This window comes from Miniopterus schreibersii, assembly GCF_964146895.1.
Source record: "Miniopterus schreibersii genome assembly, chromosome: 15".
Taxonomy (NCBI): Eukaryota; Metazoa; Chordata; class Mammalia; order Chiroptera; family Miniopteridae; genus Miniopterus; species Miniopterus schreibersii.
In genome coordinates, this window is record NC_138115.1 from 48,476,226 (window position 1) to 48,497,837 (window position 21,612).

Sequence of the window (21,612 nt, forward strand, 5' to 3'; positions counted from 1 at the left end):
CCGCGCCGGCCCCGCCCCGCCCCGGCCGCGCCCCCGCCCCTGGGCCGCCTCCCCGCCCGCCCCGCCTCCTGGCAGGCCCGGGACGCGCAGGGCTGGCGACCGACCGCGGGGACGGCGTCCGGCGCGCTCACTTCCGCGTCCCGCCGCCCTGGCCCGCGCCCCGCCGCCGCCGTCGGACAATAGGCCGCCCGCCCGGCCGCCCAGAACTTCCCGCGGCCGCCCGCCGGCCCGTGCCCGGGGCCGCGCTGCTCGCGGCGCCCGCCGGGGTCCCGGCTCCGGCCCGGGGCGAGCGGCGGGACCCGGCGCCCGTCCCGCGGCCTCTGCGCCCCCCGGCCGCGCGCCTCCCCGGCCCCCCGGCGGCCGCTGCGCGTGCGTTTCCGAGTTTGGTTGGTTGCAGAGGATGTGATTTCTTTTTTTTTTTTTCTTTTCTATTCTTTTTCCTTTTATGATTCGAAAAAGAAAACGCACGGTAAGCTGGGACAGGGAAGCGCCCCATCCGCCCCACGTGGACACTTCCGAGGGCAAGGGGAGCTGGAAGGCACCTTGGGCCGCTTGGTCTTGAGGCCTCAGCTTGGGCCGAGCTCGAAGGCCGGGGGTCATGACTCTCACTCTGGGCAGGTGGAAGGTTTTACTTGTTTGGGGCTGGACTTGAACCCCCTGTTCTTGGCCAGCATCGCCCCCACTGCCCTCTCCAAACACACCCAGACGCTACCGACGGGGCACCTGGCCTAGGCCTCCCCGCGCGTCTGCAGCATGGATAAGTACGACGACCTGGGCCTGGAGGCCAGTAAATTCATCGAGGACCTGAACATGTATGAGGCTTCCAAGGATGGACTCTTCCGCGTGGACAAGGGTGCAGGTAACAACCCGGAGTTTGAGGAAACACGCCGGGTGTTTGCCACCAAGATGGCCAAAATCCACCTTCAGCAGCAGCAGCAGCAGCTCCTGCAAGAGGAGACCCTGCCCAGGGCTAGCCGGGGTCCTGTCAACGGTGGGGGCCGCACAGGCCCACAGGCCCCCCGGGAAGCTGGTGCGGGCAGCAAGCTGGCCCTGGACGGTGCTGCCAAGCCCCCTCTGGCTGCCTCCACAGTAGCTCCTGGGACAGCCGCCCCCACCGCCGCTGCTGGGCAGCCCTTGTACCCGCCCCAGGAGCAGAAGGCCAGGCCGTATGTCCGTGGCACAAGGCCTGGTAGTCAAGACTGTGGTTCCAAGGAGAGCCCAGTGAGTTCTGAGATGTCTGCTTTCCACGGGCTGAGCCCCTGCGAGGATCCTTCTTGCCTCACCCATGGAGACTATTATGACAATCTCTCCTTGGCAAGCCCAAAGTGGCGTGAAGAACCAGGAGTGTCTTCCAGCATCAGGCTGGGTGGAGGGAGTGGGTGGCCTGGCGCCCCAGGCAGTGACCCATCACCACCCAAACCCTCCAGGGACCCTCACCTGTACCAGCCGAAGCTACCCCTGAGCTCCAGCAGGTCATTTGAGAGCTGCCAGGGTGGTGGTGCTGATGGCCTCAGGAGCGAGAAGCCAACAGGTCTTTGGACCACTGCCTCCTCCCAGTGGGTAAGCCCTGGCCTTTCCTCCCCAGGCCGGGAGAACGGGGCTCTCCTGGCGCCCACTCAGCCCAGGACCCCTTTCTCAGCACCGCTGGCCCCGAGCTGCCCCAGTCAAGGAGCTCTTCCAAGAACAAACTTGGGGGTGGGGACTGAGGTTTCAGGCACCATGCCCAAACCAAATGTGCACCCTCAGTCCTGGTTCCAGGATGGGCCCAAATCTTACCTTTCTAGTTCTGGGCCGTCATCTTTGCCAGCCAGCACGGACAGTTTGCAGCTGGGTGCAGCCCCTGGGCTGGGTCCCAAGTCTGGCTGCACAGACCCTGGCATTGGTCCCAGGCTCAGCCCCACCAGCCGTGTCCATCCAGTGATGTCCACCCCGCTTGAGTTATCTTGTAAAGAAGGTCCCCCTGGCTGGTCTGAGGGCAGCCTGGGGTCTGTGCTCCCGGAGAGCCCCAGCGCCCACAGAGTGAGGCTGCCCTGCCAGACCCTCACCCCCGGCCCTGAGCTTGGGCCCTCGACTGCCGAACTGAAGTTAGAAGCCCTCACCCAGCGCCTGGAGCGGGAGATGGATGCTCATCCGAAGGCCGATTACTTTGGTGAGTGAGAGGCTGCTGTTTTAGTTGCCCACAGTGGGTGATGGGGTAGCCACCAGGGATGCTGTAGCTGTCCTGGAGCGGCCTGTCTTTTTTTTTTTTTCTTTTTTTCCTTGGCTTCCTCTTTTAGCTGCTTCTTCTGATTCAGAAATTTGAAAGCATCCCCGGGCAGAAAGCGGATCTTGCAGCAGCTGGGGGTTACCCATGTGCGAAGGGTGAAGCCGGGTGGGACGGCTCATGACTGCTTTCAAAAAAGGAAAATGCTGTGACTTTGGCTTTCAAGGGTTTCAGGTGTGCTTTGGAGCCTCTCACAGTGATGGGCTCACTCAGGACTTGAGTGGGAGCAGCTTTCTCGGGTCCCCATAACCCGAGTGGTGCGTTGATAGTTGCTGGGCCAGGCAGGTCTGGCTATTTGAGGACCAGCGGTCAGGCAGGGGCTCCGTAAGGCCCAGTGTGTGTGTATCTGTCTGTCTGTTTGCAGGTACTGTGTGCAGTTGAGGCACGTGTCACACTAACATGAAATAATTGTTCTAGAGCAGTGCTTCTCTTTCTCTATCCCTTCCCCTGGGAACTGGTTAGAGAGGCAAATTATAGGGCCCCGCCCCAGAAATTGGGGTGAGACCCAGCAATCAGCATTTTCACAAGCCAGCTGAGCGCTCCTGACGTTCAGGGAAATCTGAGCCCCGTGGATGAGCTGCCTCCTGACTCGGCCCCCCACTCCCACCCTGGGTTCCAGCCAGCAGGCAGATTGCTGACAACAGGGTGGAAGGTGCTCCTTTCTGGTTTCGCTCAAACTTGCCGATTTTATTCTGTCCTCTTTTTTAAACCGCAGACTCTTGGAGACTGCTGGCTTCCGCGCGGTGCCTCCTCGCAGGACTTGCAGCCTCCGTGGAGTAATGATGTGGCCGGCTCGGCGGAGACCTAACTCAAAGACGGCCTATTTTTAGAGGAGTCTGAGGGTTGTTTTTGTTTTTTTGTTTTACATTTTTGAACTCTGGGTTCTTGGGGTCACGGTTTCTCCCTGTGAGGCCTGAGAGCCCTGGGAAGCTGAGTCCCGCTGGGGCGACCGCTCTGCCGAGTGAGGTGGAGGAGCCCAGTTCTCCCTGAGGGCGGTTCTGTCCCGAGGTGCTCGGCGGGTCCGAGGCTCCTGCGGTGGCACCGTGTTCTTGCTCCTGCTGAGAGCCTCGTGGTGACCGCTGTTACACCGCACGGGGCAGTTACAGGTCGGGGTGACTTTGGTGGTTTATGTTTTCGAGCCCGTAGCATCAGTTTACTGAGAATCATCTCTTCTCTGCAAATTCCCCCCTTGGGGAATAGTGCTTAGCTGGAAATACTGTGGGTTTTAAAATTGGAACTTCTGTTTAATTTTTCATTTCAAGCTCACTAAACAAAACAACAGTTGTTGTTTTTTCAGGGAGGGATGTTTACACTCCGAATCGGAGCGTAGATATTAGCTAACACCATTCATTCCACACTTAGTTATTTGTTTTTTAGTGTTTTTAAATCCTCATCTGCAGAAATGTTTTTACTTATTTTATCCTTTAAATATGTTTTTATTGATTTCGAAGAGAAGAAGGGAGAGGGAGAGTTGAAACATCAATGATGACAGAGTCATTGATCGGCTGCCTCCTGCACGCTCCCACTGGGGATCCAGCCCGCAACCCCGGCTTGTGCCCTGACTGGGAATCGAACCGTGACCTCCTGGTTCATGGGTCGAAGCTCAGCCACTGAGCCACAGCGGCCGGGCATCCCTCCTGGGGTACAGAGTGAACAGGACGGACAGAAACTCTGCCTCCCAAGCAGACAGTGAAGTAGAAGCCGGGAGTTGAGCAGGATAAATAAGCCAGTTTCAGGGGGAGAAGGAGCTGGAGGAGGGGATGGACCCGCGGGGCAGAGAGGGTTCCCTGTTTAAATCAGGAGGTCAGAGAAGGTGCCATCCAGAAGATGGCATCTGAGCAGAGACTTGAGGGAGGCGAGGGAGGGGACCACAGCCTGCCCAGGGGAAGGGTGTACTCAGCAGGGCAGAGGGCCAGAGCAGAGGCCCTGGGGCCTGGGCTGTGCCAGCTGCTGGGCTAGACACTTGACGTGGACTGTTTCATTTACCCGTCGCAGCAACCCTAGGACGCAGGCTCTGTGGTTATGTCGCTGTGCTGAGGGGGAAACTGAGGCTTGGGGGGTTACGTTACTTACCCGAGGTCTCACAGGCGGTGCTGGGCGTGGCTGGGACGGGAGCCCCCAGGCTCAGCCCCCATGGCCATGCCTCTCCCCCCAAGCTCAGACGTGAAAACCTCATTCATTCGTATATATTTATGGCTTTTGAAAAATTGTGGTGAACGTCAGTGGCATTTAGCACGTTCATAGTGTTGTGCAAGCGCCACCTCTGTCTATTCCCAAACATTTTCATCGCCTCAAAGGAAGCCCCCCCCATAAAGCTGTTGCTTCCCATTCCCCCCCTCCCAGCCCCCAGAAACCACCAAGCTGTGTCTCTCTAGATTTACCTATTCTGGATATTTCACGTGAAGGGAATCTTCCTTATTTTTTTAACCGCATCATTCACGTATAGACAATTCAGAAGACGCGGAAACATACAAAATCATGAGCCTCCTTCCCACCCCTGCCTAGCCGGGCGTCCTGAGTATAATGAATGTATATATATATCTGCCGGTGGCAGGGGTACACACTGTCACCTGCTCTTTGCCTTCGCCCCTGAACAGTGTGTCTTGGCAGTTGTTCTGTACTGGCATGCGTCGAGTTGGCTTGGTGTCACCACCGTGTGGATGTGCCCCGGGTCACGTAAGCAGCCCTTGTGGAGGACCTTTAAAGGGGCCGCCTGCAAGGTGCAAGCGGAACTGTGGGATACACTCCAGGGGTGGGGTTGCGGGGCTGGGGCTGTGTGTCCTTCAGATACTGCCCAGTGGCTCTCCTGGGAGCTTGTGCCGGGGACCCCGCTGCCCGCCATGGCGGAGAGGGCCTGCCCCATGCCTGGTGTGGCACTGAGCTGCCATGGCTCTGCTGTGACCGGCTGTGTGGCAGAGGGGAATGCCTGCCCTCTGGGCATCCGGTGGTCAGCTCTGGGCCACGCGAACCCTGGTCTCTTCCAGGCCTCCCCCATCTGCAGGACGAGGGGGCTGGACCAGCTGAGGGCTCGCCACACGGACGCCTTCCCTCCCCTAGGTCTGGTGTCACTGGAAAGATTTTGTCTGCCCAGCGCACTGCGTTTGTTAACAATGATGAACTTGTACTTCCAAATAGAAGAATATCTGCAGACCCCGGAGAGAGTCAGGGTGAGGCGATTGTCGCCCTCGGTCGTCGTAATTCTAGCCAGGAGCAGAGCAAAGCAGGTGTGTGGGCTGGTTACGTAGGCCCCTTCCTGGGACAGACGCGGGTGTCCTGTGCATATCTGACATCGTGGGAAGAGCTCGGGACTCCCTGCTGCCACCTTTGGGAGCACTGAGTCTGCGACTCCTCAGTTTACAGTTATTGATCAGCTGGCCGCCGTGGATCCTTCGGGCACTTTCCATGGCTGTCTTTGTAGGTTTGTGACATCATGGTCCTTGGGAGGCATGTGTGTCGTTCCCCCCCCCCCCCCCCGGTTCCTTCTCCGGGAGTCTTCCGGGAGGCCTCTGTGTCGTTCTGTCCACGAGGAAGGAGTTAAGCACAGACTCGATGCTGGGGAACGGCGCTGGGTTCCGGCCGTCCAGGCCTCGCTCTTGGAGGACGCGGCCGGTGCCCTGCTGCTTGTCCCCTGTTTGAACACTGTTTACAGCGCAGAGGAAGTGAGGAGGACATTGTGCCTTTTGTTTAATCTTTCCCGCTTTTTCCTCCGCGGTGCCCATTTGTCTTCCTCGTGCTGGGCCTCTCCTCCCTTTCCAGGGAAAATACACAAACACTGTCACAGGCTGGGCTTCCAGGGAGGCCGAGACAGGGTTTAGCGGACGGGGGCTCCCTGGGGCGGGCTCTTGGGACCCCTCCCTGCGGAGGGAGCGGAAGGAAGTGGATGGGCCGAGGAGAGCCTGGGCCGACCCCAGTTACCCCCAAATGCCAGGCATGTCAGTAAACCTGAACCTGGTGCTGAACTAGGAGGCAGCAGAGGGTGATCGGCCCTCCGGCTCTGTCTGAGTAGCCGGCGTGACCAAGTGCGATCGCCTTGGAATTCACCCGAGTTCCTTTTGGAGACATTGTGCCAGGACTTGGACCCAGGCATCCAGTGCCATGAAAGTACGTTTCTGATCCTCCGGGTAACGTTTGTGAGTGGCACCCAGGACTCCTGTCCTGCCCGTCTCGCCCCACAGGTGCACACCTGAGATCCGGGGACACCCAGCCCTTTAGAAATGGGATAACCTATGTGCACTTTTGTTAGTAGGCCAGGTAATCGTCCCCTCAAAAGCCAGAGGACCTGTGTCTTTTAACTTTTTATTGATGTATAATAGACATATCATGGATGCTCCCAAACTGGACACACCCACGTTACCTGCACCCAGATCAAGACACAGAACGTGACCAGCACCCAAGAAGCCCCCCTACCTGTGTCCCTCACAGTCACCACCACCTTTGAAAGATAACCGTCGTCGTGACTTCTGAAGGCAAATATGAGTTTTTAAGCAATTGTGTGATTTGAAGTAACTTTTGAAACCTTAAGCAAATTTAAAAACATTTCGTGGCAGGTTTGGGGATGAATGGACAGCGTGGGGAGTCAGAAAGCAGATCGGGCTGCGCTGGCAGGAGCCGGTGACGTCAGCGTGGCCAGCACTGTGATGTGGCCGCCCCTGTGTGGTCGGTGGTCAGGGCTCGGATACCGTTGGCCGTCTCTGTTCTCGGAAGGGGTGGACTTTGTATTACCCTGTGCCCCAGCCCCACCTGCCAGCTCTGTCCACAGGATTGCTCTCCAGAGGTTTCGTGGGGAGGATGGTCAGGCTCCCGCACTTTGTTCAGAGAGGTGACACCCGCAAGGCGCATGGTCAGCGTCCCTGTGCTCTCAGCACCGGTGCTGCAGGGAAGGACACCAGAGGGTCAGGCTCAGGCCGTCGCACTTGGCCGTGACAACGTAGTTTCTCACTGTGGCTGAGCTCCCTGCGCTCACTGGCCCCTGTCCCACCGGCCCCGTTGCTGGCCCCTGAGCTGTGTTCTTTCCCACCACGGGGTTTGTGCCCTTGCCCTTCCCCAGCCAGCGTCCCCTGGCCAGCACGATGCTGCGGCCTCTGATCCCCTCGGGGCAGCGGGTCTCCGGCTGTAACACTGGTGTGTCCTGACATCGGTTTCCCACGGTGGCCGCCGGGTCCCTCAGGCCTTCTGAGGTCCTCCCTCCTCAGGATGGTGTTCCTGCGCGCCTGTTCCTTTGGGACCAGGAAAAAATGTCTCGTGTTATCCATCTAATTCTCTTGTTCTCCATTAGTGACCCAGGGCTGAAAGTGACCTTTAGATGTGTCCGTTCTTGCCAGAGATTTTAAAATTTATTTTATTTTATTTAAAATTTTTATTTTGAATATATCTTTATTGATTTCAGGGAGAGGAAGGGAGAGGGAGAGAGAGAGGAACAGATAGAAACATCAAGGATGAGAGAGTCATGGATCGGCTGCCTCCCGCATGCCCCAAACTGGGGATCGAGCCCACAACCTCGGCATGTGCCCTGACCAGGAATCAAACCGCGATCTGGATCCTAGGTCAATGCTCAACTGCTGATCCACGCCTGGCCAGGCTTAAAAGTTGCATTTCTTTATGTGTGTTGATTTATGACTCCCACACGGGACAGGATTGTGGAGGTGAGGCATGCACCTGAGAGTGAGGAAGCCAGGCGTTCTGGGCCTGATCCCACCAACAGCCCACGTGTGACACTGGCGAGCTGCTCTTTCTCTGTGCTGAGCTGGGCGCCTCTCAGCCTGAAATTCAGCAGCTGTGGCTTGGGGTGCACTTGAGTGTCTGGATTTTAGCTGACCCAGTGACAGGGAGCCAGGTAGCTGCAGAGTTGGCCACGATGAGAGCCTGGGGAGGCAGGGGCTATACAGAATGATCCCCCTACCAGACCTCTACAGGATTACAGACAACTCTTTCATTTTCCATTGTAAGTGGTAATCACCTGTGCTGGAGATAGTCTAGAAAAGACGTACAGTTAAAGCGAAAACCGTGAGTCACTGGCATTCCTGCCGCCCTCAGAACAATCACTGTTAAGATTTTCTGCAGAAAGTTCCCAGTGCAAGACAGCGGCCGGAGCCTGTTGGGATGCGGGTTGCTGGATGCGTCTGGAGCAGTGGTTCTTGGCTCTTTGGCCAGATGTAAAAGTACTTTCTCAGCTAGAGGCAGGCCAGTTTGCTCTGCAGAGGGTGTGTGATGAAAGTGAGATTAGAAAGGAAACAATCAAATGTGGGAGCCACGGTGTTTACAGTGGCTGCCCACCCCAGAGGCCTTTTGAGACTCACTCTAGTTGAACTTGGGGTCCTCAGGGCAGGGCACAGCTGCAAGCACCGGCCATGTGGCTCAGTGACCTTGTTTTTGCTAGTATGTCCCAGGGCTCCTCTGTGGACTCCTGTCATGTCCTCAGCGGTACTGGGTCTCAGTCTGGGCCATTGGACCCAGGACAGTTGCCTCGGGGCTCGTCACTGTCAGCGCCCCACGTAGTGGGGGCTCCGTGGATTTCTGTTGAAGGAATGGAGGGGCTTCAGTTAGGGTGTGAAGGAGAAGGGCTGGGGTTATGGCTCTGAGATAGTTTTGCTAAAATCTTTTGAACAGTTGCTCTGTGCTGAGCACTTTGTAAGTCATCTCAGATGCATGAATTTGTTTCAGCCTCCCAGCGGCCCTATTTTATTATCTGCATTTTATAGATGGCAAACTGAGGTACACGGACATTAAGGAACCCAGCTCATATGTTTTGAAGGAGCTTTGCCGAGTCCGAGATCTTAGCTACCACGCCTGCTGCCTCCTAGCTCCTGGGAGCACAGTGGCTCTGACGAAGGGAACTTCAGGGGGTCTGTGGCCACAAGTAGGTCAGGGCTGAAATCTCCCCCTTTCTTTTGTGGAGCAACAAGGAAGGCAGGGCATGGAGGGGCACCTGAGCTGGCAGAGGAGCTGGAACCCACTCCTGGAGCTGGGGCAGCCCCAGGTTCCTGTGCAGGCCAGGGCCCCTCCCTGTAGGGCAGTGATGGAGCCTGACCGGGGCCTTGACTGCCCACCGCCCCTCAGGTCCCTGACTCCTCCTGTTCCCCTAAAGGGTGTGGGTTAGGGCACGGGGGCGGGTGCTCGAGGTGCTTGTGTGACACCCCTAAGTATTGTGGACAAGAATAGGGACAGTGATGAGGCCTTGGCCTGAGAGTCGTGGTCAACCCCAGGCTGTGTGTGAAGATGCTTGAAACCAAGTGTTGGATGGAGCTGTGCTTGGAGTCCATCTGGCCAACTGAACAGAAGCTTTACCCTAAAGCAAAACGGGTTCCAAGATTCCCGAGGCGCGTCGCGGGCAGGGCAGCACTTGCCAGTAAATATTTATATCTGCTCCAGGTTTTGTTTTTTATTTGTCCCCTCCCAGGGAAACCAGCTGGACACAGAAGCTCGGGGTCAGGGTGGATGGGGAGGCGTTCTGCTCGAGTGTTCCAAGGGAATACTTACGGGTCTGCGGCCAGGTTATTTTAAGGTTTGAGAGCCACGAGTTTAGACTTGGCCCCGTTCCTTCCTCGCCCTTCTTGTTCTGTGACTCGCCCGTGCATGTCCCGGGAGAGCCAGGACCGCTTACCCCCGCTTACTGGAATTCTGTTGGGAGCATATCTTCCCCCCGCACACATGTATTTGTAGTATATAGAAAGTTCTGGAAGCCTACCATGATGCTGTCTGTCATTCGAAAGAAGGGGCCTTGAGTTTAGTGTGGGTCTCCCTGCAGTTGATCCTGGGGTTGCAGAGACCCAGATAATTTGAGGACTGAGTGGACAAGGCACCCCTCTCCTGGTGCGGGCCCTGAGTCAGGGTGGACATGCATCTCAGCAGGCTCGGGGCTGGACCGCACATGACGGTCATTTCAGCGTGACGACACAGTAGCGGGTTTGCCATTTGTTGCCCGACGCCCCTGTGACCACAACAGCAGCTTCCCTGTTCTCTGGAGCCTCCTGTCAGCTGACTGGGCGGTTTCCTTTCCGTGGATGGAACCCACGTGTGGCCCTGTTTGCTCACATGAGGGGCAGCGCTCGCCCAGGGGCCAGGGTGGAGGTTCGCATCTGCCGAATTGTCCCCTGCCCTGTCCCCCCCGCCTCAGTTCCCATTGCTTCCCGATGAGGCGGTGGGTATTGGATTTGGAAAGAGATGGGTTACGGCGGCCCAGCTGACAGCGGCCGCGGCTGGGCTCCGCGCGCCCGCCCACAGAGCTGCCTTCGCCTTGGCCGCGCTGGCGCCCGGGGAGCCCGCTGCAGCCGGGCCAGCGCGGGCACCTGGCTTCACGATCCTGCCCTCGGTTCCCTCGCCCGGGGGAGCGAGTGTCCCGTGCTTGTTATAGTCCTGTTTGCTTTCCTGGGCTGCGGGGTGACCATGCTTGGAGGCAGGACCTGCTTCAGGCACTGGGGGGGGGGGGGGGGGCATGTGTGTGTCCGTTGAACTTGGAAGAGTAGCCAGCAACGGAGTGGAGAAGCCCGGGGTGGCGAGGGCGTGGAACACACGCGTGTAAATGGACACACCCTGGGCGGCAGGCGAGGGGATGGCGACGGCGGGCACTCTTTTGAGTTGGCCCCCAGGCCATCTCCCTGAGATCATCGGGTCCCAGCCAGGGAGACCCTGAATGCCCACCTCCGTCCAGCAACGCTGCTCATCATTGGCCTGGCTCATGGAATCAAAACTGCGTGCTTTTGGGGGAAAGTTCAGCTATATGATCAAGCGGCTCTTAAGAAATGAGGAAAACGGAATAAAACCAAACACAGAAACAGCGACGAGATTCAAAATATAAAAACGCGGGACCTGGACTGTAGAAGTGACTCATAAAGTGTAATAAAAAATTGAAATGTTTGCTTCGCAATAGTGGGCCGAGGCACAGTGAACGACACAGTGACTGCTCCGTGCTGTGCTCCGTGGTAGCTGTGACCCCTGTGCTGGTGTCGGTCAGACCCTGACACGTATCAGAGGCGAAGGATGAGCTTATGGGGCGAGGGCTTGGGCGACGTGGCTTTGGCGGGTGGGCCAGACACGGGTGGGAGTTGAACGTGGGGGTTGCCGAACCTCCAAAGTCTGTAAGCGTGGCGATGTCCCGTTTCCTGTGCGACGTGAGAGCTGCCCGCGTTTTGAGGAGGAGGGAATTGCCGTCACAGCACGTGTCCTGCGTGACTCTCTGGGCGCTTCCTGTCTTGCTTGGCCAGGTGCAGCCCTGGAGTCCTGCAGCTGGGCTGTGGGCGTGAACCCCAGTGGCTCAGTGACTTTCCTACTGCGTCCCCATGGCCCTCACGGGCCCCGCCCCCATCCTTCCCCAGACCTTTCACCCACCTCTGTCCATCATCACATCCAGCTCCAAGCCCAAATCACCTACTCCCTCAACAGCCATTAAGGAACGCCTGCTGTATACACGGGACTGGATTAGGATCAGTGGGGCTGGCTGCCTTTGTGCACAGACTTATTGCCTGGCTCCCCCTGCTGGGATGTGGGATGGGAATGAGGTGGGGATGGGAGCAGGGCGACGTGCTGGCTGGTATGCGTGTTCGTATCTGAGAAGACGTTTATTTGCCTTCTACAAAAATCAGAATTGGAGGAGCTGTTTGTGGGAATGAAAAGACACATACGTGTGTGGGCTCTGGGTCGGCCGTGGCCGGGTCCGCCCTGGGCAGACTGCTCATTGTTCTTGTGCCTCAGTTTCCCCATCAGGGAAATGTGGGTATGGTTGTTGTGAGAACTAAATTAATTAGCATGAGTCTGTACTGTCCCTTATGGGCGCACCAGCCACAGGCAGTACCAGGCACTTCAGAAGGTGGCGGGCGGTCTCGGTTCAGGTGTGCTCTACCTGTGGAAGAGACCTGGACTTTGAGGACTTGGCATGGGAAAAAATGGAAATAGCTCATTAACATTTCAACATTGACTTTATGTTGAAATGAGAATACTTTTGGGTATATCGGGCTAAGTAAATACGTTATTAAAATTAGTTTCACGGGATGGATTTTACTTTTTACACGGTGGCTGGCATTGTTTTTCTGTGGGGCGGGGCCGAGCTATAGGAAGCACTTAGAACTGGGCGTGGCACATGGTGACTGCTCACCCTACAGGCACTTACCATGATTATTTTCTCTAAAATACCAAAGCACCTTTATCTTGCCTCATCTGAAAGCCAAGCCCACAACTGGCCCTGGCCCGGTGTGGCTCAGCGGCTGGAGAGTCGGCTTGTGCACCGAAGGGTCGAGGGTTCGATTCCCAGTCAATGGCACGTACCTGGGCTGCAGGTTCGATCTCTGGCCCCGTTGGGGTGCGAGTGGGAGGCAACCAATCGATGTGTCGCTCTCACATCGATGTTTCTCTCCCCCCATGCCTTCCCTCTTTCCGCTCTCTCTAAAAGTCAATGGAAAAATATCCTCAGCTGAGGATTAACAGCAACGACAAAAACCCACAAATGCTTAAACCAAAAGATTGCTATTTGTCCAGGGGAGACTGATTTCACGATTGCCCCCGCCAGTGAGCCCACTGAGGCTCCTGTGAGCTCTTTTGGAAGAGTAAGATACTCTGGGGCCCTAAGCCGGGGTCTGCATGGGGCAGGACCGAGCAGGTGGTCATGCAGCCGAGCCAATTTTCCAGAACCGTAAAAACACACACTGTTCAGCGAGCACAGGCAGAGCATCCAGAGACCGCCCACCCCTCGCTGCAGTTAGAGAAGTGAAAACGCCGTTTCCTGTCGAGAGGTGGGTGGGGCCCTTCGGGATTTGGCTGCTCTGGGGCCCCAGCTGACGGGCTGCCCACACCCTGCGCCTCTAGCCAGGCCCTGGAGGTCTTTCCTGAGCGTGGGGGTGGGTGGCCAAGCAGGGGTGGCTTTCCGGGCAGCTTCCAAAGACCCCATTGTCTGGGGCCCGTTGTGACGCAGCCGAGGCTGTCCTCTCAGGTGGCCTGGCCTACACAGAGGCCCTTTGTCGGCCCACCCCAGAGGTTAGGTTTAGAGGCAGCAGCCCCTCCCCTGCTCGTGGCCTGCCTGTGGCTGTCACCTCTCCAGGTTACCCATGCGGGGCAGTGGGCACGGGGAAGTGGGGAGGGCAGCTCTGCCCGCGTGTACAGCCAGAGGGCCAAGGAAGCCGGATGAGGGGGCGGGAAGGCTGGGCGGAGCCGGGTACAGGGCAGGGCCCCGGCCCAGCTGTGCTGTGGGCTGTTCATCTCTGTACCTGACCGTCCCCAGCCCTCCCCTACATGTCAAAGAATTTGTGGCTGTTTTTTAAAAACTTACATTTACATGTAGTGAAATGTTTAGTTCCAGGAGTTTTCACAAACGCATGCACCCATGGAACGCATGCTCCTGTCAAAATGTAGAAAGTTTCAGCCTAGAAAGCTTCCTCCCACCTCTCCCCAGTCACTCCCCACCCCAGGCCACCGCTGCTCCGATTCCCTCACCCTTTATCCGTTTTCCTGTCCTAAAAGGTAATACACGGGTGCATGTGGCATTCATATAGTTGGCCCTTTTTACTCAGTTCTGTTTGCGAACTTGCCTACTTGCTAAAATTTATTTGTCACCCCCAAATCAACAGTCAGCTCTTTGGCGATCGCTTGGGGACACACGCAGAGCAGTGAAAAATTTGAGTCCCCTGCGGACGTGCCAGCCAAGGCCTAGTGAGGAGACACGCTGCCTGCCTGCTTCCGCACTCCTCCTATAAATAACTGTTCTGTTCGCGGCCCGTTGAGTGCCACAGTTTTTGCATTTTTGTGCTCTTTGTTGGTGATTTCTCTGTTTTAAATGCCCCCCGGAGCAGCGCTGACGTGCTGCCCAGGGCTTGTAAACGTGAGAAGGCTCTGGCGCGTCTTACGGAGAAAATCCTTGCGTTACGTGAGCTTCGTTCAGGCGTGAGTCTTGGGCTTTTGGCGTGACGTGGGTGTTAGTGCAACAGCGTACACTGAGTAAGGTGTCTTTAAACGGAAACGCAGGGAAAGCAACGTTAGGTGCCGACTGGTTGATGAAATGTGAGCAGAGCCTCGTGGGAACCTAACCTTGCGTTTCCTCTGGGAGCCACGGTTCCGTGTTCGGGACTTCAGTGTCTGTGGTGACTTTATGGAAAGGACTACGGTGAACGATGAGAGTCCCCGGTAGTGCCACAGCCCGGGCTGTTAAATCTCCATGTCAGATGGTGCGGAGGTTTTTAAGGCTTTCCTATGTTGTGTCACACGCGCTTCCTTCCAGAAAGGTTCTCGCATTTAAGCTTCTGCAGACAACATACCGAGTGCCCTTTTCCCGCACCCTCAGTGACGGCTATGACTGGTTTCCGTCTTTGCCAGCGGGTCAGTGACAAGTGGCAGCCCTCCTTTGAGTCTGACTCCTGGCGAGGTGGCACACCTTTTCCTATGCGGATGGGCCGTCTCTGTGTCACATTAGAGCTGAGAAAGTCAACGGGCTTCTGAGTGGAGAGGCTGGAAGTGACGGGAAGGACAGGGAGGGTGACCCAGAGCTGCAGGCCGGGGCACCCCAGTGGCTGCAGGAGTGGGAGGGGAGTTGCGAGGCTTGCTGGGGGATACCTTGAGCTCCTTCTTTCCTTCGGGGAGTGGAGGGCAGGGAAGGCCGTGTGCCCTGGGCAGCTGTGCGGCCGCCTCAGCTTACAGTGATTGGGAGATTGTGATAGAAACTTCCTTTCCTGCTGCAGTGAAGTGAAGCCAGGGTTGGTTTGGGGCAGGTTGTAGAATGAAGAAAGCAGACTGACGCAATGGCCCTGAGCCCAGAATGGCCTTAAATACTTCCTCTGTGGCTTGCTGAGAGTTCACCCCTCCACTCGGAACTACAGGGTGCGTGGGAGAGAGGGCAGAGGCCGGAGGCCCCGGAGCCAGGTGGGGTGTGGTTTGTTGCTTATCAACCTTGGCCTCGCCTTAGCATCGCCTGAGGTGGCTTGGCCCCACCCCCGGACTGAAGCCCGTCCCTGGAGGTCGTGGTGAGCATCTCTACCGGCTCCTACAGCTGGGCTTGGGAAGTGGCCCTGTGCACGTGAGGCAGAGGCCCAGCACCCACTGCCTCTGGGTGTGTGTTGTTTTGTGAGCTTGTACTGTGGCTGGAAGGAAGACCGTTGCCGGGGTCATTGGTCCAGCTCTGCCCCAAACTCTTAGCATCTCTTCAGAACCTGTTGACTCCCAGAGCTGCCCAGGGCCACAGGCTGCAGCCCTCAGCTGAGAAAAAGCCTTGTTGAACTTGTGTCTGGAGTAATTCATTCAGATATGTTCCAGGCAGACCGACCCCCCCCCCCTCAGCCCACCCCCAAATGCTGCCTAGATGCTGGGACCTTCTTCTCAACCCCCTTCCAGCACAGCAGGTGGTTGATGGCTGTGTGTTCCCCCCACCCCCCACCCCCGTGATGTTCAGCATCGGGCAGAGCTAGAGAGGCTGCCCCTCCATGCCCAGTGAAGGGTGGGGCAGCTTCAGGAGGGCTCCCCTCCTCCCGCAGAGAGGAGCAGTCCCTGGAGGGGCCCAGGTGTGAGCTGGGGTGTAGGACCCCACCCAGCCTAGCCCGATGGAGCCTTTATGGTTCAGTCCTCATCATGACCACAGAAGATGCCCACTGGGTCATCGCCCAGGTTGGCTCTGCGTTCCACCGAAGGAGGGCTGCAGTCGACGGCAGGAGGCAGGAGCTCTGCTGCGGCCAGGCCTTCGTGCAGGGTGCTTCGCTGGCCTCCTTGTGTGTAAACCCTGCCTTTGCAAGGGAGGGGTGGTGCCATGGCCCTAAGCCCAAGTTAAGTTTTGGCCTCGGCTGTGCGGAAGATAATTTAATACCAATTTGGGATAACTTATTTCCCAGGGAACGCTCTCCGGGCCCGGATGGGTGGAATCTGCATTTGGTCAGTTTTGCCCCAAGTCTCTGCCACATCGGTTGGTGACCGTCTTGGACACTCTGCGGTCCCTCTGAAGCCCTGTCTGCTGCCCGAGATGTGCAGCCTCTCCTCTGTTCCTCCTCTCCGGCCCCGCATTCCCTCCCTGGTTCAGAAAGTCACTTCCTGTCCCCTCCTGTGTCCCAGGGGCCCCCTCTGGAGTTTCCTTGCCTCCAGCACCTCCTCCCGGAGCCCAGCTGGCTCATCGCTGTCCCGTGAGTCATCCCGCAGTTGTGCACGTGCCTGTGGCCTTGCTGTCCCAGCGCCTTCTCTTACCTTTTCCTAAAGCTGGACCACCCTCCCTCCCCCAGCTCTGGCTTTTGAATGCTGTCAGTGTCACTTGGCACTTCCTGTGCCTGAGACACTCCGATTTCCTCCTGTTCGTGGGGACACGGTATACAGCCAGGCCTCAACAAGCTAATTTTCCAACAGATGGGAGGGCACGTGTATTCCTAGCTCTACCTGGCAGAAGAACCACAAGCCGCAGAAGAGAGGCGGGCCAAGTGCCCGAAGCATCCCTGGTGGCTCTTGCCTCCGGTTGTACATCTCTTAAAACAGGAAGCTGCCCCTTATCCTTGTTCTGTGTGGGAATATTGTGATTTTTAAAAGAATCCCACAGCCCGGCCAGCGTGGCTCAGCAGTTGAGCATCGGCCTAGGATCCAGGAGATCGTGGTTCGATTCCCGGTCAGGGTGCATGCCCCGGTTTCGGGCTCGATCCCCGCAGGGGGCGTGCAGGAGGCAGCCAATCAGTGACTCTCTCATCATTGAAGTTTCTCTCTCTCTCTCTCCCTCTCCTTTCCTCTCTCTGAAATCAGTAAAGATATATTTTAAAAAACCAAAAAATCCCACAGCCACTCTGCAAGACCTTGCGGCAGTTGCGTACAAAACTAAACGTGTGGTTACCGTACACGTGTGCTTTTCCCAGCAGTCTTGCCCCTTGGTGTTTACGCAAATGAGCTGAAAACCTGTGTCCACACGAAAACCTGCCCGTGGATGTTTACAGCAGCTGTAGTCACAATCACCAAAACCTGGAGGCAACCAAGACATCCTTCAGTAGGCGAATGGATCAGCAAACCGAGGGCCATCCAGACGATGGAATATTATTCAGCACTAAAAAGAAATGAGCTGTCAAGCGACAATAAGACACGAGGAACCTTAAATGTGTGTGACTAAGTGAGAGAAGCCAATCTGGAAAGGCCACATACACTGTCTGATTCCAACTGCATGACATTCTGGAAAAGGCAAAGCTGTGGAGGCAGTGAAAAGATCAGCCGGCGGGTGCCAGATGCTAGAGGGAGGGAGGGCTGAGTGGGCAGAGCACAGGGGATTTTTAGGGCAGGGAAAATGCTCTGGATGCTATGATAACGGTAGATCCCTGTCATTGCACATTTGTCCAAACCCAGAGAGTGTACAGCTCCAAGAATGGGCCCTAATGTAAACTCTGGGTTCATGGTTCTACCAAAGGTACCACTTTGGTGGGGGGTGTTGATCATGGGGGAGGGTGTGTGAGTGGGGGGGGCAGGGGGCATTTGGGAAATCTCTGTACCTTCCACTCACAACATTTTGACACTCAATATGTGGTTTTTCCACACCAGCCAATTCTGCAATACCAGCTGGGTGTCCTACAGTTCAGTTCAATCCTGGCGGGAGTTGGAGTTAGCACAGGCCACTCATAAAACTGCCCCCACCCCCACCCCCACCCCCACTTCAGGTGCCAGTCGCAAGTCCAGGTCGTCACCTGTGTTTCTGACCGAGCTGCTGTACCTTGCAGTTCTGGTATCTCCTCGGGTTTGATAATTGGCTCAGAGAACTCTGGGAAACACTTATGTTTTCCAGTTGATTATGAAGTATACGATAAAGGACACAGTTGAGTAGCCAGACAGAGAAATACACAGGGTGGGTTCCGCAAAGGGTCCCAGGTACGGGAGCTTCTGCCCCATGGAGTTGGGGTGCACCACCCTCCTGGCACATGGGTGTCTTCACCAACCCAGAGCTCTCTCTGAATCCCATACTTTGAGGATTTTTATGGAGACGTCCTCATGTAGGCGTGATCAGTTACTAATTTTCCAGGCCCTCTCCCCTCTGGAGGATGGGGGTGGGGCGGAAAGTTCCTGGCTGTAATCATGGCTTGGTCTTTCTAGTAACCAGCCCCCACCCGGGAGCCCACCCAGAATCGCCTCAGTAAGCAGAACAAAAGACGCTCGCTCCCATCACCCAGGGAATTGCACAGGACGTAGGACGTCTGTGTCAAGAGTGGGGTCCACATTTTAACAGGAACTGGGGGCAGAGACCAATACATAGATTTCTTATTGCCCCACAAGCCCGAGCCTCTCCTTAGGCCCCTTAGTGAGTTTGCTGGACTAGGTGAGAGTGGTCAGCTGCGGCCGATCCCGGTGTCCTGGCAGGAGCAGAGTGCAGCCCCTCGGCTCGCCATCCTCTTGCCGGCGTGTGGAGAGCCTGGCTCGGCTTGAGTGAGAGAATCAGTTGTGGGGTGAAGGCTCCAGCTGCAGTGGTCCCGGCAGACAGGCCGGAGGAACTGAGGGTCCACGGGGCGGGGGTGGGGGCGGGGGGGCGGCTTGTGGTTGACAACGGCCCCAGGCAGAAAGGTGGCCTGTGTGCGTGGGTTAGGCCAGAATGAGAGGTGGGCTGGGAGGTCAGGAGGCGATCTGGGGTGGGACTGGTCTTGGGTCTGAATCCCTGAGCAGGTGGTGTGTAGGGAGTGAGGAAGGAGCCCTCTCTTTGTCAGCGGGCCCCTGTATGGGGCTGGAATAGACACATCTGCCCACCAGACAGGAATAACAGGACCTTTGAGTTAGAGCCTGGGCTCAGATTCCATCTCTCGAACCTATCGGCGGTGTGACCCTCAGCCAATTACAGCGGCTTCAGAAAGGGGTGTTGGCAGCGGCTCCTTCCCCGGGAGAAACTCCCAGCCCGGGGTCTGGTAGGCACATTATATTTTCTAGAACATGAAATGGACTTGGATTGATTTTTTTTCCCTACCAAAGGAGGAATGAATCTATTTCCTGCCCACGTGGTACTTTTCTGTCCGTTTGCCACAGGCTGCAAGGATGAAATAGCTTCCTACCTACGTGGCTTCGTACGGGATCTTCCTCGCGGGGTGACCGACGGCCCTTCCTTGCTTTGTATGTGTGCGAGCTGGTCGGCGTGGCCAGAGGATGTGAGCGGCCCCAAGGACAGAGGACCCAGCTGTGGGAGTGGGGGGGGCGGGTTGAAGTCAGTAGGTCACAGTCCCCAGATGAAGAGGAAGCCAGAAGACAGTGTCGCTCGCTGGCTGCGGGGAGGGGAGGAAGGCCTGACGTGAGAGATAAAGGGCAGGAAGCCCGGGAGGCCTGCCGTTGTCCGTGTCCACTTGAAGACGCTGTCCATCCTGCCACTGGCCTTTGGAGCAGGAGAGGGACAGCCGCTCCGACCTTACTCCCCAGACCCAAACCGGATCAGCTCAGGTCTCCAGTGGGAGGTGACGGGCTCCCCGCCGCGGAGCTTCCTTGCGGCCTTCCTCCCCGCGAGCTGCCCTGGAGGCTGCCTTCCTGCGATGTGCTCCGCCGGGAATGGCGCTCGGGCCACCATGCCCTTGGCCCTCCCGGCTCTCCCGTCCTTGCAGTGACATTCCTCCTGTAGGTTCAGCAAAGGGGCCACGCAATCAGCAGGGACCAAGTGGTGCTGCCGCTGGGGGTGGTTCTGTGCACGTCGGTGAGCAGATATATTCACGGTGCTGTGATGCGCCGTCCAGTCGGGCCTGAGTGGGCTTCGGTCGCTGTCGGACAAGCCCGCCTCTGTTGCTTGGTGTCAGGGTTTAGAGTCAGGTCAGCCAGGGGACTTGGGACGGGGAGGGCTGGAAGTAGGCCTCGGGGTCACCAGATAGACAGTGGCACCTCGGTTTTCGAACGTCTCCGTTGAGGAACATTTCGGGTTACGAACACCGTAATCCTGGAAGGAAATGCTTCGGTTTTCGAACACGCCTCGGAAGTCGCACATGCCCCGCGGCTTCCGCCGAGGGCAAGATCCTGAGGCCCAGGATCTCGGCTGTGGATCCCTCGGTTTTCGAACGTTTCAGAACTCAGTCTCCGGAACGGATCGCATTTGAAAACCGAGGTCCCACTGTATAATTAATACCACTTTTTCAGGAGCACTGTCCCCCATCATTGCATTGAATCATGCCACAGCCAGTGCTCAGCAGATGCCCGTGTGATCCGTTTGTTTTTACACGTGTTTGTTGAGGGCATAGGAGGTGCACCTTGTCAGTGGCTGGGGGTGTTTGGAGATGAATAAGCGTCTGAATCTCTGTGAAAAGCACTTGCCGGGGGATGGACATGTGTGCCCAGGTATAAGGAGGGGAGGGGGAGAGGGCCGGGCTGCACGTAGAGCTGCTAGGAAGTGATTCAGCAGTTCATTAAGTACTTGCAGAGGCCACAGGCAGCATATGGCCCCTGTCCCGAAGCAGAGGCAGGCAGATGCCCCGGTGACCAGGAACCTGCCACAGCACGGTAGGTGCCTCGTCCAGTGGCAAGCACGCCAACACGATCGCTTTCACGTCCCCGTGCTCCCCAGTGGCCCGGCCTGCTCAGTGTCCCGTTCTCCAGGTCCCAGCAGCCGCCACCAGCTCCACTGGTGTCTGAAGTGATAGAATGAGCCTTTCAGAGGAGCTGTCATGACAGGACCTGCCGTCTTCATTCCAGCTTCCTGCTGATGGTCCCAGCTCCAAGTGTGTCCAGAACTGATGTATTTCCTGACTTAAGAGCAGCCTAAGTTGTATATGAAATTAATCAGATAAAAAGAAACGCCGAGGCCTCTGAATTCATTGACGTTTCCCATTTCATAGCAGTGGGGCACTCTATTCACTTTCCTGTTTGCTGGGCACAGAAATACCAGCTACCCAGTAGTCTCATCCTGCATGTGTGCACACGCACACGCATACACGCACTGGCAGCCGTTCCCTGCCATGGGAAGCACTGGGGGGGGGGGGAGAGGGAGAGAGACATTTCAAAGGAGTGACCCATGGGTTTGGTAATGTGCTGCTTATAGGGAGGATCGCCTGGCTTTGCTCAGTGGCTTTTCATGACTCAGTTTACACTACTCCATCCTGACTCACCGGTGTGTTCTTGCCCCTGCAGGCTCCTGTGTGAAATGCAGCAAAGGGGTGTTCGGGGCCGGCCAGGCCTGCCAGGCCATGGGGAACCTCTACCACGACGCCTGCTTCACCTGTGCAGCCTGCAGTAAGTGTGTGTAGAGGGGGTTGGGGGGTAAGGATCGTGAGGACCGAGAAAGGGAGGAGAGAGAAGAGCACCATCCTGGAGACACTGGCCCTCGGCCCTCCATGGTCCCACTGAAAGGTTGGTGCCTCTAAGCAGGGTTTCATGCCATTAGCACAGGGCCCATCAAGGTCAGGTGACCGGTCATAGAGCACCAGGGATCACTTTGGTGGCAAGTTGAGTGGCTCAGAGCCATCCCTAATAACATCTGG

General features: G+C 57.0%; 1 protein-coding gene across 2 annotated transcripts in view; it reads left to right on the forward strand.

Moving 5' to 3' along the window:
• The first annotated feature begins 294 nt into the window (after positions 1–294).
• Positions 295–21,612, forward strand: part of LIMD1 (LIM domain containing 1) — a 41,790-nt gene continuing 20,472 nt past the window's right edge. Inside the window, exons 1-2 of one of the 2 annotated variants that reach the window (XM_081160240.1) lie at positions 296–2,149; positions 21,263–21,364. In XM_081160240.1, the coding sequence (XP_081016366.1) occupies positions 754–2,149; positions 21,263–21,364 (1,498 nt within the window). In that variant the 5' untranslated portion in view covers positions 296–753. Of the gene's footprint in view, positions 2,150–21,262; positions 21,365–21,612 lie in introns of both variants that reach the window. The other variant, XM_081160241.1, reaches the window with a different exon arrangement.